Below are 19,754 nucleotides of genomic sequence, written 5' to 3' on the forward strand. Positions count from 1 at the left end.
CTGCGATCCAGCTCAATGCTGTTGCAATAAAAAGATCTAATGATGTTTCAGTGGGACCATAAGAGGCTGGGAGAGTCTGAAGAGGAACGCTCATCCAAACAAACGTCTGAGTTTTATTTGCTTCAGTGCAGTTAGTCATGTGCAGCTGCTGCGTCTGGCCGAGCGTGAGTGTTACTCACAGACACGAGGGAACGGGGAGAACATGGTGGATTGATGGAGAGCTTCTCTGAGGGGGGTTACGCCCCATGTGAACACGCGTGCTTGAGCTACAGCATGATTTTAATCTGAACCTCTTCCTTTAATTTGTACTAAATCCTCACAATCCAAACCCATATGCTGATGTCCTGTCAAATACAAAAGGACACGCATCTCATCGCATTTTTAAACACTTCATAGTGACCACGGCCAAATACAAAAAAACATGCCAATATTACAAAATTGTAAACCAAATCTTCTTAAAAGCCACTACGGTCACTACGAACTGCTGCATTGAAAACGTTGTACATTCTTTGAACAAGTAGATGTTTTTTCAAGCGTTCCAAGTAGGCTTTACAGAAAAACATGAGAATAATGACAAACTTAATTTTTGGGGGGTGAACTATTCCTTTAAAACATTAGCACTGGTCTTCTCATTCACCAGTTGGATGGTCATTACAGTCCCAGTAAGGCTGTGTTTGGCTAATCCAACCGATAATTTGAGCTTCATCACTCCGTGAGGTTTAGACTGCTGAAGTTTAGACTACAGCAGATGCATAGCAACAGCCTTCGCCAACCATATAAATATTTATATTTTAAAGCGGTTATTTCAATATTTATATTTCAAGCGATTAGAACATTCAGTAATGACTTTACAGTGTGTAAGGCTTGTAATGTGCGGTTGTAAAGAAAACACACGCACACTAATATGGTTGTAAAACATAAGTAAAATACGTACTGTTGTCTCTACATGCTTCAGAGGGAGGTCAACGCTGGGAGCCTGAGGAAGAAAGTGAAGAAATCTGTTAAGACGGTGTCCAGCAAACACACTGACTGTGGAAAAAGACTTCAGTCTTACATATCTTTAGGACACCAGAAGCTTGAAAATAAAAAACATTAAAAACACATAAAAAACAACATATTGTTGCTGTCCAACCAAAACCTCAGATGGATGGATCTGGAAATAGAAAAAAACTGTACTTATTCAATGATTAAATACTGTGTTGTCAAAGCTGACAAGCACTTTTTAATTGGTTAGTTATTTGCAAAATCCAATAACAAACATAAAGAGTGAGTAATAATGATTTATTGCAAAAAATAAAAATCATGAAATACATTTACAACAGCATACGCTTGCGTGTCTCGCCTAATTCACTACAGTCACACAAAAAAATACTATATAAATATAGCATATATTGTTCATTATTACAGTAAATGGTATTATTAAAACCATGCAAACATGTAACTTGATCAAAAAAAATATTAGCCTTGCATCAAACGAAGAATTTAGAAAAATATCACTTGATAATTCTGAAAACTCACTCATTAACAAGAGTGAATGACTCGCACATCTTTGCCATGTTTGCTGGTATTGGAGTAACGTTCGAGTCATTTTCTATAAACAGTTTATGTCTGTATTTATTCTTCATGCTATTCAGCGTCAAGGTGGTCTTATCAAATGTTTCACTTAGATCTGAGTGAGTTTGCTGAATTCATATTTACACAAGCTAAACTTAAGGAAAAAACGCAAGTTCCAAAACAAATGCTAAAAGAAGCCAAGTGTTTAAACTATATTGTAGTACTGTAATGAATGGTAATGATTACGTTGTAGTGCATTATGGGATTTATTTATTTCTCTCTCCTTCTGGCAGGAGTGTAGCAGAATTAGTTGTGTGCTTTTGTAAGTTTGTTGTCAAAAGTAAAAAACTATTAGGTGTTTTTAATGTACCCAAAAGATAAAAAGGTAAACAAAAACAACATATATTTATGAAATGTAGTGAGTAAATAATATGACATATGCTACATTATGGAGGAAGGAAAAACTGAGACTGCCTTATTTGGACTGTACTGTTCTTGTATGGATTGTCCTATATCATAATTTAAAGAACAATAAAACAAAACAATATATCCTGCCTTGCACACTTGTAACGGTGACACACTCCCAAACAAGGCTAAAGGGCGCAGGAGAGGTTACAGGCTGAGCCCGGTGTGTAGGTGCATCACTAAACAGCCTGGGTAAATATTTAGACTTGAGCGCATAGCTCCAGCATTACTGTGAAAACGGGGAGACTGCCCAGTGGCCAAGACGCACCATATACAGAAGTTTTACACCGAACTTATTCCCCCATCAGCTCTGAGGTCCTGAGCCAGGGAAGGTATTTATTTATGAGCTCTCTGGCCCCCAGGAATCCATGATGTCATGAACCAGCGCGAGCCTGGCCAGACTCAAAGTACCCCTGTAAGACTGAGATGGCACAGGAACACAAGAAATAACCACGCTGAGACAAGAGGACATGGGCAAGATCGAACTATAACCAGTGAGATATGGAAGAAAGTCCTGCTATATATTTCCAGTAATGGGCAGCTGTGCGGTTTTGAAACTCGATGGGATGGTTGAATATGTCAGAAGATACAAACCGTAGAAAATACACAAATGACATCCAGGGAACTTTGGAGACTCAAACATTCGGGTGATTCAGAAGAGAGGCGAAACCTCAGGCTTCTGAGGTCTGAGCGGTCAGTGATGTAATGTGAATCATCAAATCTCCCAATTCCGCAAAAGACCCTACACGTCCGTCTCGATTCCTGAGAAAAACGACTCGCCAAGTCTGTTTTCCAAGATTAATAAAGCTAGCAAGAAATTATATACCCCAGCTGCAGTGTACACTACTGTCGCCCCCGAAACGGACTGCAGGAGCTGAGTCTGAAACCGCTAACTAGAGCGCATCCGCTTCACCGACACCGAACATTTGGCAACATCAACGTTCTGCATGCTTCCGAGCCGCTTGTTACGTCCATCCAGCGTGACCACCGTTAAACCTATTATGGCCCCCGCTAGTCATGCAAAGAAGTCGAGCCAGACCTGCAAGACCAGACCACTAATGCAAATGGGAAATAGCGAATCAAGATACAACCGTTGGCGAAACTACACAGAGTCCATCCATAATCCAGGGGTCTGTCAAGATGTCCATACAGTGGTGTCAACCACTCCGAAACAAGAGTTTCCAGCATGCAATCCAAACAGAATCAATGACAGCATCAAAATGTACAGGTAGAAAACTTTCATGGATAGACTCCTGTTAGATCAATATTTCAGTCCTGCTGGTTAGAGCGTGCTGGAAAATAAAAGTAAAGATGGGGCTGTCTGAGGACTGCATGATGATCAAACAATCTGTAATAGTGCCAATCGGAATGTTTCGCCCAGATGGTAAACCTTAACACATTTCACAGAATCAGACACTTTCTCTGGCCGTCAATCTCACATCTTGCTTCAACCTCTCTCAGTATTTTGTCATCTCCTCTCCTACAGTGCATTCTCCATCTTTTATCTTTTAGCCTTTCTTTATTTTTTAACTTCATTACCATTGCCTGGAGTACACACTTGGACTGTATCGAAGTAGCACACTAAAGAGAGAAACATTTTAGTCTATTTGCACTGTAAAACAAAATTCGTTAAAAAAACAGAAATTTTCTGTCAGCTGGAGTTTTTTGCTGTAAAATTACAGGATACAAGGATATATAAATTGTTTTCCCCGTTTTCTTGAAAATTTGCTGTCTTTTTCTGTAATTTAAAAGTTTTGACTGTATTTTAAAAATAAACTGTAAAAATAAAATCTTGTTGCAAAAAAGGAAATTGCAAAATTACATGTTTTCCCGTTTTTCTTGTGAATTTTACGGGTTTTTACCGTATTTCAAAAATACATCAAAAAATACATTCTGTTTTTTATTTTACGTGGAAAATTCTGTAAAATTAAGTTTCTTTTTACATCTTTAGTTCAAGGGGTCTCCGTACCGCAAGGAACAGTTTCCCGGGATCTGCCGAACATTGCACTATAGTGAAAATGGTGAGCAATATTTTGGATTGAGAAATGCTCCAGATCCTGAGACAACACCATCATGGATAAAACCTGCAATTTATGAACAACAGCAAAGATTCATAATTGCCAGGCTTATGATGCCAAAGTCAAGTTCATTCTGTGGTCTCACCGAACATGCACCTTTAGACTTGTGTGGTCTGTAATGCGTCTTATAATGTTAACATGAACTACTCGATTTCAGCTACAGCAGTTATTAAAAAGCTAACAGGATGATGATCCTGAAGAGCGCTTCGGGTGTTTTCTAAGCGAAGCCGGTTTAATCCTGTTGTTTCACAATAATTGTCTCGGTGGTTCTTGCAATCTGTTAACCTTCTGTATGGTCTATTTTCACAACTCCTTCTGCTACTAATCAGAAAACCCTTCCTATTTTGTGTCCAAACTTACAGAAATACAACCTAGATACATAGATAGGTAACTTAGATAGAAACGTGTAGTTTTTTAATTAAATACAACATAAACTAGATGCAAAAGCCTTTTCACAACATTTGCCATTTCTAATATGTTATTAATATCTGCATCTAAAACCACCTACTGTACTTGCATACTATGCAAAGTCATTAGTATGTCTGTTCTTAGTATGCAAAAAAGCAGTATGCAAGAAATACCCAAATGGTCAACTGCTATCATCAAAATTTCACAGTAAGGACACTTATATATCCCATGAGGCCACACGAGCTGAGAAGTTGGCTAATTCGAAAAGTGAATAAATAAAAAAATACCAAAAAACATGGCTTACTATTTATAAGTAATAAGTAAAAATGTATTCCTTGCACTCATTAAACAACACCTGGGTACACTTCTTTGCAGTTGTTGTTAGTACTTCATAGGTGAACAAATATCTGGGTCACATGACATTGAAAACATGGAGGATGTCAATGCAAGTTTCACCATCCACCAGGCTACTATCATGAGTTAATCTCTTCAAAAAGAAACAGCACAACACTCCTTCTAAACACATGATTTAAGATATTCATGTTCGTAGCACAAACAGCGTGGGTGTAATGTGCCGAAGGATAGTAACATTGATGCATTCATAAGGCACAAACAAGGGCCACCTGACAGGATTACAGATTTGTGCATTGACGGGTGTTCAAATTTATCAAAAAGAAAAAGAATGACATGATTCAGTCCAGACGGGCACGGTTCATCACATGACCGCTGGCTTTAACCAATTCACAGAACGCAAATTATAGCCCACTTGAGTAAATAGAGCAGAAATAAAAAGGCACAGGGAGTTTCCTAGCAGGGAGGCACAAATCGAGTGAACAGAGCCTCCTTTAAAATGGCATGTGGCTAAAATAAGCCCAGACGGTACTTATGTAAAACCAAGAATGTCCGATTATCATTATACTGTCATTAATATTCCAGTGCAATATTCTACTTAGGCACAGACTACACAATTTAACAACTTTTTAAGTTGTGTTTTGCTTAAATATTAACTGTTTCTTTAAGAATTTAACATGCTGAATACAAAAATCAAGATTTTTTACCATCTACGGTACTCACAATTTTTTAAAAATATTTTCACACATTTATAATTTTTAGTATTATTACTCGTACGCAGAAATTACAAGGTCCTGGCATAACACTGAGCTCAAAACAACATTTTAACATAACACTTACTAAACAGGAGTCGTCCAAAATGTCCAAGTGTACATTTGATGGTTTTTGTCTTTTATGACTAATACTGTCCCCTCGAATCAAGTTCCAGACGTAGTCACCCATCATCGCTTCATCCCACCTTCCCTGTGCTACAGACATTTCTAGAATTTTCTGACAGTGACGATTGGAAAACAATTTTTTAAATATGTGAAAATGTTTACGTTTTTTGTTTATTTGCAATATACCGATGTATCGTAATTAGTGATATTAGCTCAGAATTGACTTGTGCTAAATATACACTAAAACATTGATGCTACATAAAAATAAATATTACCACAATAATTAGCATCACACAACTGTACAAGAACTACAAAAAGGTCGTGTGAAACAACATTTTTAACATTGTGTTGTTGAACATTTTGGCCGGGTTTCACAGACAAGGCTTAAGCCTAGTCCCAGACTAAAATGAATGTGTGACCTGTCAGTGCCATTGTTTTGTCTCAAGATGCACACCAGTAATGTATTCTTCCAAGGCATTTTTATAAAAGCGGCATACATATCTTAATTCAACTAAGGCATTGTACTGGCTTGAGCTGAGCTGTGTCTGTGAAACCGCGCCTTAATGTCCTCTGATTCTATTGATATAGATATGGTTTGCGCTATTCTATAAAAGATATAATGCTTTTTAAAACTTTATCTTTACAGGTGTTATTCTTGGTGTAAACTGGCCTTATGTTGTTTTGATGGCCTGCCAAACCGGTCAAGCTGAAACCAACGAATAGCAGCTCAGCCAAGCGAGAGGTCTCAGTATAAACCAGCTCAGATCAGTGAACCAGCTTGAGCTGGTTCAAGTTTTCCATTTCTTCGCAGGAAAGATTGGAGAAGAACATCATTAGGCTCTGAATCCGAGGCGTCCAGTGGAGCCGAGGGTGTGCCCATGTCGATTCAGTGACTACGGCCTGCCAATGTGGTATTCCAGCCTCTCCTATGGGATCTTAAAATACTCAAGCCTTTGTTTCACTGTAGGCTCTCTGCATTTAGAACAAGCCTTTCTCTGTCCGTTTCACTTCAGCTTCATGTGGGTAAACTTATAGTTTTACGTTTCACTGTCAGCAACTTTGGAAAGTGCATTAACACGGGATCAGGCGCTATTTGTCCTAAATCACCCCTATGACCATAATGTCTATGAAACAGGTATACCAAGCATTTCAAAAAGCTTTTATGTGCATTTCTGTGGGCCACAGATTTATATCCCAATGAAAATTCCTCAAACCGCACAGTTAAAAAGGCATTTTGTCAATGTACCATGTGCTTGTCGTACTAATGATGGGAAAAATTGCCTGTTCTATGTTAAGACTACATACGCATTTAGTCACTGACCCCAGTTCAACTGCTTACAGAACAGCGACCATATAGATCAAATCTCTCCTTAAACACAGAGCAGAGCTTCAGGAACAAAGACAACCACAAACGGGAGGAGCTGCTTGAAGCCAGAGGTACTGTAACTGTACACTGTCCATATTGTCTGCTGCCCCCCTCTGGTGACCGCAGGAAGTGCAGGATCCCACCAGCATCATGACAGAGCCTGTAGCTTTAAAAATGGAAACATGATATATAAAATATCATTTTCTTTTCTTCTAAGAGAAAGAGTTCATTATTCAATAAACATGCTGTGACCTTTCAAAACCCCAATGGAAACGAGAAACAAAGCACAAAAACTACAAAAAATATATAGTTTAAGAAATGACACCTACATTTACAAACAAAAAACATTTACAGGGATAGTTCACCCACAAATTAAAACAAGGTCATGACTCTGTCTTCTGTGGAACACAAAAAAGATATTTTGAGAAATGTCTCAGTGGATTTGTCCATACAGTGGAAGTCAATGGGAGCCAGTGCTCTTGGAATACCAAAGTGATACAGGTTTGGAATGACACAAGGGTGAGTAAATGATCAAATCATTTTTAACATTCATAAACATTGCTCACGTTAGGTCAGCGTAGAGAAAGCAGGTCACTAGATACCGATCTAATGAGCACCCTTAAAAACAAGTTCCTTAAGTTTATTTTTAAACAAGGACTGGAACAGGCATTAAAGAGACCTTGAAAGAAAACTTCAGGATTATCTGATAATTCCTTCTTCGTAAACTGTGCAAATAAGTTATTCGAGGCAGCAGACAGATGCTTGGCTTTAAGATCTGATGGTGTTTGTCAACGTGCAGCACACAGAGCACCTAAAAAGGGCATGATCTGCGTCCAGCACCTCAGTGCATGTTACAGTGTGATTTAAATGTGTTCGGTTAATGTCCAGGCACGGCTGATACAACAACGTTTAACAAATAAAAGCCTTTAAATTCATCTCTACATCGACAATTAGGGGAAACATTTGGCTGAATAGCAAGTGTGTCTGGTTCAGGACGATACAGTACATGCACAAGTCCAAGTACAGCTGCTTTACTCTTACGCGTTTAATGGCCACCTGCAACTTTTCTGCACCGTGCAGCGGGGAAGAAAATCCCTGTAAACAGTGGAGGAGTCCAGCATTTCAGTGGCATTCTCTGTTAACGCTTCACTAATGGAGGGTCCGTGCCTGTCGTCCATCCCTTGAGATTTCTACGGAAAGAATTCCAAAGATGGTATTCAGCTGAAGAATTTGGAGCTGTGAGAAATGTCTGGAAGTCAAACGTCTGACCCCGGGTAAGGATTCACAACAGGCAGAACGGACCCCTCATTTTACATGTTGCATAACTCATGTTATGCATGGAGCAAACCCACGGGCCCTGGGCACTGACAGATCCCTGCTCAATGTCACCCATCGGCCGGCATGTGTTTCACCTACTCATGGCCAATTATGGCCAATATTACATTGTGGGGATACAGACACAGGCCAGATGGCTCGAGGACAGAAGACAGCTCGGAGTGGAAAACAGAGAGGGAGCCTCACGTTAAAACAATGTAGAGAGTATGTTATTGAGACTGAAGTGTTATATCAGCATCTGTTATTGTACAACTAAACAATACTGGAATAGTTTACAACATTTCTTCTTATAACAGCAATCCTAAATCAAAAGGGAATTTTTTTCTCATTTACTTGAGAAGTGGCCTAAAATATTAACAAAATATGTTACAGTAATATTTTGAAAGCCAAACACTGGATAAGAAAGAACTTGAGAAAATCATCTAAAAAAGGTTCATTCGAGTTTATTTTTCTTACCCCATTTTCAGATTCGTTTAGCTTGTTTTAAGCATAAAATTACTTCATTATGATTATTTAATTTTTTGTTTTTCTTAAATATTAAGGCATTTTGCATAAGAAAATATATCTTGAATTTTACACATTTGTACTGCATAACAAAAAAACTAAATAAGAAGTTCCACTTTCGCCGTGAAGATAGTACAACTACATTTACATATGTAATATATTGCAAAAAAGATTAAATTTACATTACATTTATTCATTTGGCAGATGCTTTTATCCAATGCAACTTACAAGTACATAAGATATATTATACATATATACATAACAGTACTAAAAAATGGAGCAATGGTGTTAAAAACAGGCTTTTCGTCAGATTTTTTGGTGAAATGTAATCATGAAGATTCATTCATTTGCACATGGATAGTAACTGGTTGTTCCTGCATGTAGTGAAAAAGCGGAAATGACTTGCATAAGAAAGAAGTTGTTATTAAAATGACCTCTTTGTCATTTTTTGCTCATTTGGGATACACATTAGATCTGTTCCAGATACGTTATGCCACGTTTATGTTAATGAAAAATCTCCTGTGAGGCTTTCCTAACCAAAGTCCCTATTCACATCATCATTTAAAACTTATTATTTGGTTTGAAGTTTTTTTTATTCCAGATCTAACCACCAGGCAGCCATGGCATTCAGCGGAGGAGAATTGACCAAACATGGAGTGAAAGCAGGTCTCTATCTGCAGAAACGGTCCTGAATTCACTGAGAAGCCATAAAACGGAGATGTTTTGGCCTCTGTGAGCTCAGCCACTGTAAACACAGTGAGCTAAGCGGCTTTGCTTTTACATAAAAGTGTGCGCGAACGCTGGGGGTTGAGATACGGCGCATACACACTGAAGGTTAGACGCCATCCAATTTTAAAGGAGATTGATGCATTACGAGAACGTTTAAAAAATGTTTCGCTCTGTTATGCAATTCAAAATGGATGCGACTTAACTTTGCCAAACCAACATCTGCCAACCAATGTTGTTTGTGTAGATTCCGGGTTATTCTATGGGGGTGTAATCCATCACATCATGACCACAAGGGTAAAGAATGTATCCCCGCAGTTGAAAGATAAATATCACACTTTTGCTAAACAAAATCACAACGCATTCACCTTTACACGTAACAGGGATGCTGAAACCGCAGGTGTAAGCCTCACGAAACAAGATTCTCCATTTCAACATCTTTTAGCAGGACAGCTGCTTTTCCTTTGTTTCTTTTGTAAAAACTGCTATCATTGAGATCTGTAATGTTTCCCTCGGCCTTTCTGCATTCACACTTTTCCTCAGAATGTTGTTGTGTTTCACAGTCACCAGTCTTGAAATGGGCCGCTAGATTTCAAGTGTCTGGTTTTTAAGGCCTGTGGCGAGATTCAGCATACTGTACCTGCATTCACTTATAAACATAGCTTGTTCTCCAATCTGATGCTTTATCTGGAGAGCGGTCGAGGGAGAGAAAATAAACCAAACCCTTTCCAACAGTCGAAAGCCAAATTTTCCCTGAAAACAACTAAAAATATGTGTTCCATTCGAGGATGCTATGTACAACAAGAGACTTTTTCGTAACGCGGCTAAGAGCGATGGATTCTGGCTTCCATCGCTAGGTCGAGCATAGGAGGAGCAAAAAAAGATCTTTCAGAGCAAAACCACAATTCCGACCAAAAAAGGAATGCGCAGTTTGCTATCGCTCATTCTTTGATATTCCCCCGGCTTATTGAAGTCTTGGGAGTGCTTTGAACTCAAGACCCCAAGCTATTATTTCCCTCTTATAAATATTAATGCTTGTGGGACGATACTTGCTGGACTCCAAAATAGGCAAAAATGTTTTACGGTTAATCTGATTAACAGAGGACATTCTTAGTAAGGACTGTTCTATTTTTTAAAAGTCAACAAATAAAACCAGAGATGTTCTTACCAGTTCATAGTTGGCAACAGGAACACATGGGGCTGAAACCTGCAAAACATAAAGGACACAAATGTGAGGCTTAATTTTGTGATGTTAAAATCAAAAGTGCTCCATTGACATCATAAAACAACACACAACCATTACAAAAACACAAAACGGAGGTTGAATTGCTAAAATAACAAAAGTGCATAATAAAGCTTTGAACAATATGCACATACAGGTCTTTCGTCTTTAAATAAAGTCATATTTTGCTCTGGGAAATTGAAAAGCTGCACAAAAAGCACCAATAATAGTCAAAGTCTAGTTTTCACACGTGATAAGAAAGTCATTGGTGATCAAATATTATTTGATTTGTCAGAACTGAATATCTGCCGAGGTCCACTATAATAAGATTGCAGCCCAGTCCACTGCCACAACCAATATCCCTGAATTACATGACCAAATGAGCTCTGGACTCACAAACAGGATGGCAAACCATAATCTACAACATGTAAGGATAAATGTGCGCTCTGTTTGCTTTGACTAAGCTACGCTTTTATATAGTTTTAGGAATGTATTATAACATCTGACAATTTGGAAGACAGATTTTGCCCCCCATTGACTCCCATAGAAGGAAAAGTTACTTCATCGTTTTTTTGTTCTGTTGAACACAAAAGAAGAGATTTTGAAGAATGTAGGACAGCAAACAGTTCCGGGTGCACTTTTGACTATTGTATTTTTTTCTACAATGGGAGTCAATGGGGGGCAAAATCTTTCTTCCAAATTGTCAGATGTTATAATACATTATATCTGGTTATATATGTCTGGTTATAAGCATTCTTCCAAATATCTTTGTCTGCGTTCAACAGAACCAAGAAATGTATACAGATTGGGAACAACTCTAAGGTGAGTACATGCTATTGCTTTTTCAGATTCAGTAGTGAAGTATAAAGAAGCACTTAACACTGCACGCTCTACCTATCTCTCTACGGTCATTAATAAAGCTAAGTGTAAACCTAAAGCCCTTTTCTCTGAGATCAACAAACTTGTTAAACCATCATCTGCAGCTATTAATGGCTCTGTAGATCTCTGTGAAAGCTTTCAGTCTTTTTTCTTATGTAAAATTGATAACATTTACCAAGATTTTTCCCCATCTGTCTCTCCCCAGCTTTCTCCATGTCTGATAGGTCACCCACTTAACACTTTCTTACCCACAAATATATCTGCGGTTGAACAGCTGGTTATCAAATCGAACTCTGCCTCCTGCACACTTGATCCTATTCCAACATACTTACTCAAAACCGTTTTGCCTTCACTCATCCAGCCTATTTCTCATATAATAAATATATCCCTTGCCACTGGTTATGTTCCACAAGACCTAAAAGTAGCTGCCATTACCCCAATCCTTAAGAAACCTGGACTTGACAATACAGATCTGAACAATTTTAGACCAATTTCAAACCTCCCTTTTGTTGCTAAAATACTTGAGAAGGTAGTTGCAGCACAACTGCAGTCTCATTTAGAGAAACACAATCTTTATGAGCAGTTTCAATCTGGTTTCCGTCCCTCTCACAGTACAGAAACAGCACTTTTAAAAGTGGTTAATGATCTCCTTAAGGTTTCTGATTCAGGTGCCCACAGTATCCTGGTTCTCCTTGATCTGAGTGCAGCTTTTGATACCGTTTGCCACTCTGTACTTCTTTCTCGACTATCTGCTATAGGTATCAATGGTGTTGTTCTTCAGTGGCTAACATCTTATCTATCGGATAGACAGCAATTTGTTAGGATAGATAAGAATCGATCTTGCACTGTCACTATTTCCCGTGGTGTACCCCAAGGTTCCGTACTTGGTCCTCTTTTATTTCTCATTTATGTGTTGCCATTGGGTCAGATCATCAGACATCATGGTCTCAATTTTCATAGTTACGCTGATGATATTCAAATCTATTTTACAGTTCAACCAAGCTCAGTTTGCCCACCCCCTTCTATTGTTTTCTGTCTTCAAGAACTTAAAACCTGGATGTCAGATAACTTTCTACAACTAAATGCAGACAAAACCGAAATCCTGCTGGTTGGCCCTAAATCACAGAGCTCCTCCCAGCATGACTTCTTCATAGATACCGAAGGTGTCCAGATTAGGCCCTCAACAACTGTGCGAAATTTGGGAGTGTTGTTTGACTCTGCGTTATGCTTTGATTCACACATTGGTCAGATAGTTAAATCATGCTTTTATCAACAGCGAAATATTGTTCGTATACGTCCCTCACTTAATTTTGCAGATGCTGAAACTATTATCCATGCTTTTATAACCTCGAGATTGGACTACTGTAACTCCTTATATAGCGGCTTACCTGCCAAAGTTATTACTCGTCTCCAAATGGTGCAAAACTCTGCTGCTCGAGTTCTTACATTTAATAAAAAATCTGCGCATATCACTCCCATCCTTCACCAAGTTCACTGGCTTCCTGTGCCCAAACGTATTCAGTTCAAACTCTTAGTTTTAGTTTATAAGGCCCATAATGGCCTAGCACCTCAATATCTAGTTGAGTTAGTTTCACCATATGTTCCTGCACGGACTCTCAGATCTAGCAATGATAACTTGCTTGTTGTGCCCAAGTATAAACTCTCTACGGTGGGTGGCAGAGCCTTCTGTATTATAGGCCCTAAGCTATGGAATAAGCTGCCCCATAATGTTCGTGCCGCCTCCTCTCTCCAGACCTTTAAGTCTCAACTTAAAACTCATCTATTCACTTTGTTCTCTAAATAACTCTTCTAACTCTATGCTTCCCCTTTCATCAACTTTCATCATATGATTGCGAGACCTTTTATTGTTAATTAACTGTAGTTTCTTGTTGTCAACACTTGTTTGTATGATTGTTCCCTCTGATTGTTTGGTGTATTATGTTTGCCAATTGCTTGTATTACTTTGTAAAGTGACCTTGGGTTCTTGAAAGGCGCTATAAAAAATAAACATATTATTATTATTATTATTAAATGATGACAGATTTGTCTTTTTTGGGTGAAGTATCCCTTTAACTAGTGGCTTTGGTTCTTAGTTACAGGAGGGAGATGTTTCAACTTCCTTATTTATGTTCTATATACTGTATATACTGTATGTATATTATTGTTTTTTAGCTTATTCTTTGTATATGTTTATGTGTAGGTAGTTTAGACATGAGAATGGTATGTTTTGCACAAGTGCATGTGTATGAGTTTATGTAAATAATATATAAATCGGTATATCATTATTGTATGATTGTATGCACTTGTTTTCTGATTTTTACATTTCATTGTGAAATATGCCTATATGCTGGCAGTTGAAAGTTTCTTTGTTTTATGTTTAGAAAAAAAAGGGTTTTAAAATTGGATATGAGGAATGTGAGGAACACACTGATTTGTGCACAAAAAAAGCTTCTTCTAGTTCTCCATAGATGTATCTCAAACCCAAGACAGCGTTTTTAAAGTTACCTTCCAAAGACTTTTAAAGCATCATTTTTCAACCCAAAGGATTTATTGTTGAATAAATGAATGTGAACTTGATTCTACCTCATTCTACCCTTTCGGACAACCTCAGCAACACACACAAAGCACTATGGGATACCATAACGGGCAACTAAAACATTTGTGTTCCTTTAAAAACCATAACTCAGATGAAGGCATCTTGGTAGACAGAATGTTACACAAACATAGAACTAAGACGTGACTTTATAACCTCCATATTGTGGGTATAAAGAACACTCTACTAAAGTAGATCTCAACTTTTTTTACGTCAACATTTGATAGCACCCCTACTTACAATTCCCACAGAATCAAATATTATAGACTAGAGCTTAGCATAACTCTATAGATTTATTTGCTATGAAAATAACCAAACACTAACCTAATGTCCTGATGTTTAGTTTTTTTAGCGTATTTTAATGCTCGCTTTGTCTTTGTTTCTAAAAATTTGAATTTATCTTCAAGGAACAGTTCACCCAAAAATGAAATTCCGTCATCATTTACTCACCTTAGAGTTGTTCCAAATCTGTATAAATTTGCATATAACCAAACAGTTCTTGGCCACCATTGACTACCATAGTAGGAAAAATTGCTGAACACAAAATAAGATATTTTGAAGAATGTAGCAAACAGTTCTGGGGAACTTTTGAGTTTTGACTACCATTGTAATTTTTCCTACTATGGTAGTCAATGGTGCCCAAGAACTGTTTGGTTACCAGCATTCTTCCAAATATCTTTCTCTGTGTTCATCAGAAAAAAAGAAATTTATACAGGTTTGAAACAACTCGAGGGTGAGTAAATGAAGACAGAATTTTATTTTTGGGTGAACTATCCCTTTTAAGGCCCCCAAGTGAATATTGACCCCCTAGTTAAAAAAGCACTACTTGTACTGTATACCGCACATTTTTGGCAAACAAAGTCCTCTGCAAATTCCAGCATACAGAAACTTGCATACTGTGCACAATATACAGTACATCCTGCATACTAAATGATAGCATGCTATTCTAAACACACCCTATGATTCGAAAGCCACAAGCATAAAGATTGAGTTTATTTCTCACCGGAGCTCAGCGTCTAAGGGGCAAGCGTGGTAAATAAATAAAGTCATACGCCACTTGGGTCAGATTTCCTTCATGTGATTTCAAGGACAACTATTTACGAATTTCCAGAGTTCAACCGTGTCTTCGCAAAAATTTGATTCAGATGAAAGCGAGGAATTTGACTGCTCTGGAAGCCATCAGTTCAGACCATTTGTTTTGACAGCTGAATATATAGATGTGTTCAGTCGAACCATCTGGCATTTGTGTTAAAGTTGCTCAGTTCGTGTAATTGCCTCAATGTTGGTCGAGAACATTTTCAGGGTTATCCAAGTGTTTATAAAAGAGCCTTAACTAACTAGTTTGGTTTAACAGGTGTCTTGGTCCTGAATTCACTGTGTATCTTTTTAGCGGATGTTTCGAGCAAAAGCAATGAGACTCAAATTTGAATGATATGAACAGGAAGTTGTTCTGTTGTGATATGACTGATGTGAGACTTTAAGCATGATTATGAATGATGTTATTCCAGCTGTGGACGTGGAACGCAAATGCTAGAACAAACACACTATAAACAGGAAACAGATAAGAGTGACGCATCAAACCTCAGTTAACAGACATCCCATAATGTGCGTTTATCTCAGGATTCCAGATCAGTTGGACAAACATGGACAAAATGCAATATACTGGATAATAAATCATGACATAGGAAATTTTTGTGGGGTCCAAACGTTCTTTCATTTCAACCTGCAAATAAACACTTTTCCTACTATGAAAATGTAAAATTGGTATAAAATTTTTTGAAGTGTGCCATTTCTGTGCCACTCGAGTCGCCAAAAGGAAATAGCAAAAATAATGTGCTGTGCTGGTCAAGATGCTCAAAACAAAGACTGCTAGTATTTATACGTTTCAGGAAAACAATTTATAAATGGCATTTTTGACATTTGAAAAAATATATATAAAATAAAACCGCACACTTCATCTTTAATGCTTTTGCACAAAAGGCTTTTTATTTTTCAGCCTTCACTGAAGCACACAAGATGCTCTTTGGTACATTCATATGTTTCTCCATTGTATGCTATCATTAAAGCATAAGCAGAACATTTTCTGAAATTGTAATGCTGAAAGTTTAATTTGCAATAAAAAAGATTTGTGTGTGTAGAACATAAACATTAGTACTATTGGTCTCAGACTTCTGAAGGTCACTGTATCTTCTGTGTTCTAAGAATCTGCCAAACAGACCAATTTACAACTCAAGCTTTGTGTCAGGTTAAAATACGGTCTCTTGTGTTTCTCCGTCATCAATTCTCTTTTTCTCCAGGGCATGTCTCGTCATTTCTGAACGGTCCTTTCTGACCCAACATACAGTAAAAATATTGACTTCATCTGGCACGCAAACCCTCACCCACATTCCTTTTCTATCTCCATCCAAAACAGATAAAAGCACCACTTCATAATACTTTATAATACATGACAGTATCTTCTTTATCGAAGCATTTTTCAGGGTTCTGTTCTCAACCGTTGCCCAGTCTTCTATCACAGTCCGGGTGTATCTCTACCCTGGATTCCATTACCTGGTCTTACTCGGCCTGCAGGCACCTGCTGTTGACAGCTCATCCACCTGCTGTCCAGAACTAACAAACACCTTATGTTTGCCCTGAGATCTGGCCCGACCCAGCATGCCTTCATGCCTGTGAAAACGCCTGGAATGTTTGAAACGGAGCCCTGACTTCTGAGATCTCTCAAAGGGTCACTTTGAAGGGCAACCGAAGCAGGACCGGGCCGTATCCGTATACATATATTTGTGATTCTTTTGCTGATTTTACAAACTTGGGGAATATTGCTACAGTTTTTCTAAAAAGATCTTTGATTTAAACTGAAGTTGCAAAAAACATTTTTAGTTTCTGCAAGTTTGACTTGTGTTAGCAAATCACGAATCACTCAAAACTCTGGTTACATAGTTAAAGGGATAGCGTACCCAAAATTTTAAACAATTTTGTCATTTACTCATTCTCATATCTTTTTAGACCTGTGTTAATTTCTTTCTTCTCTAGAAAGCAAAATAAGGTTGTCATCAAAAAAAGTCATCAAACAACATCGGCCGCATTGACTTACAATGTGGACAAAACCGCTCAATTTTTTTAAATAATAATAATAATAATAATTTCTATTTTCGGGTGAACTATCCCTTTAAATAAAAAAACATTTTGCTATATTGCAATTACTAATTTATACATTGCTATAACTCTAAACCGAAGCATATAGCCACAGAAGTGAAGTCCGTTGAGACATGCGGATCAAATCCTATAAGAAATATAGTGTATGAGACTAGGGGTGTAACGATACTTCGTATTACGATATTTCGCGATGCAAAAATGTTACGATGCGCATCATAGAGAGATGGGGATATTTTACGATATGTTTAATTCTATTCGAATGTACTGAATGAACACGTCCTTCACTGAACGAGTCAATTGAGTCAAAATGAGACTGAATGAACTGCTACATGTGGTTCATGGTCTAATATTCTCTGTGTTACAACAATGCATATCCAGTATTACTGAACTTTTCTGACAAATAAAGCGAATGACCTGGTTTAATTTAATTCCAAGGTAAAGTAAATTATGTCGAAACAGTTAAACCTTTGTATGGAACATTTAATTACACCAATTAAATGAGTTAATCCAGATAGATTTTAGTAGATTAATATAATGTAGATTTCGTCGACTAAAATAGACTAAAACTATGAAAAATTGGGATGACTAAAACTAAATTCCATTTTAGTCAAAAGACTATGACTAAAACTAAATCAAAATTTGCTGAACACTGATCTTAATTCTAATTTCAGTTAAGCCTTAAAATGTTAAAATTCTTTATTAAATTGTATGTGCAACAAAATAAGTTACTGAAATTTTTAATATTTTGAAAATAAATGTTATTTGAAATTTTAATTTTGTTCAAAATATCGAGATGTGTATCGTATCGTGAACCCAGCACCGAGATATGTACCGAATCGTGAGCTGATTGTATCGTTACACCCCTATATGAGACCGAAAACTTTAAAGTAAACAGGTGTTTTGAGCTGTCAAAACACGGCTTAACAACGTTTGGTGACATTTACCGTAATAACGACGAGAAATGCTCATGTTCTTTGCTGTAATAACATCACACAACAAACATGTGACCCCTGATCCTCGTGTGTCAGAACAACATGCCTCATGTGGGCAGCAGACAGGAGATTCTGTCCAGGGATTTACAATATGACTCCACCACATAAATCATTCAGACACACTGTGAGTCTACACCCCGAGAGAAAGCCCTAGTTAATGATTCATACTAGACCACTTAAAAGACAGCAAGGGTACAGGTGAACACCAAGGTGAAAACCACAGGCCTTTCCCTTATGTGTCTACTGTTTGTTTTACAATGCAAATGAAATCTTATCTATTAAACGTATATAATTTTACGATTCCTTTTCGAATCACATAGCAACCTTTTCTGAGGATGCATTGAGTACATTTTTTTTTTTTAGCAGATTTAGCATCATTTAGAAGATGCGAATTAGAATTTGGATTACAAATCTATCAAGGCAACATAAATGAGATGCCTGTGAGACCATTTAAAACAGGCTTTACATTAGATTCGTGCCTATGCATGAACCCTTAAAATTTTGGAAAAGAGGCATCATCAAACGCCTAAATCAAAACTAAATAAAATGAGAAAAAGCACTGCTCAACGCCACAGTAACCCGGGCACGGCGTTCCCTGAATAAAGACATTTTCAAACCACTTGGACTGATGACGGAAACAATCAAATAAAAAAAATTCAAACTACAACAAGAATTTCTTCATTTTTTTGGTCTTCTTTGACTGATCAGGCAGTCGGGCAGAAACAAAATCTTTCCAAACGACTTGGCTGGCATGTTGGGAACATAAAGCCGCAGTCAGTATCTCTCTGTGGAAAAGAAAGAGAAGCAAGGAGAGCGAGGGGAGAGAGAGTCGATGCGATGCCGGAGCACACAAATGAATATTAAATAATGAGCGTGTAATTGTTTTTACATTCCTTACATGCTTGTGTTAACAAGATTAAAGCAAGATCTGCTGGACATCATGTGCTACCCGTACTGACTTCAACCTGTATATCAATTCAAATGTATATTCAAACCTGATATGTAATAAAATTGTCTTGAAAAAAATGATGCTTGCGGTATAAAAAAGCATTCATCTCTTTCCCTTAAATGAAGTTTGGGAAATAAAGTTGCAGTTGTGGTGGGTTGAGAACAAAACTCAACCATGCTGAACTCAAAACACACAGAGCATTTTCCATAAGCTCCCTCATGTGCATCCAACATGATCCGAGAGAGAGAGAGAGAGAGAGAGAGAGAGAGAGAGAGAGAGAGAGAGAGAGAGAGAGAGAGAG

The 19,754-nt window shown here is 37.7% G+C and overlaps 1 protein-coding gene across 18 annotated transcripts in view; it reads right to left on the reverse strand.

Annotated features, from left to right (window-relative positions):
• Window positions 1-19,754, reverse strand: part of tns1b (tensin 1b) — a 182,928-nt gene that overhangs the window by 60,425 nt on the left and 102,749 nt on the right. For 14 of the 18 annotated variants that reach the window (XM_057336913.1, XM_057336911.1, XM_057336903.1 and 11 more), the window contains 2 exons: window positions 10,834-10,872; window positions 935-976 (listed from right to left, as the gene is read on the reverse strand). In XM_057336913.1, the coding sequence (XP_057192896.1) occupies window positions 935-976; window positions 10,834-10,872 (81 nt within the window). The remainder of the gene's footprint in view (window positions 1-934; window positions 977-10,833; window positions 10,873-19,754) is intronic. The other 4 variants (XM_057336909.1, XM_057336917.1, XM_057336922.1 and 1 more) reach the window with 1 other exon arrangement.

Source organism: Triplophysa rosa, linkage group LG6 (assembly GCF_024868665.1).
Source record: "Triplophysa rosa linkage group LG6, Trosa_1v2, whole genome shotgun sequence".
NCBI classification, from domain to species: Eukaryota; Metazoa; Chordata; class Actinopteri; order Cypriniformes; family Nemacheilidae; genus Triplophysa; species Triplophysa rosa.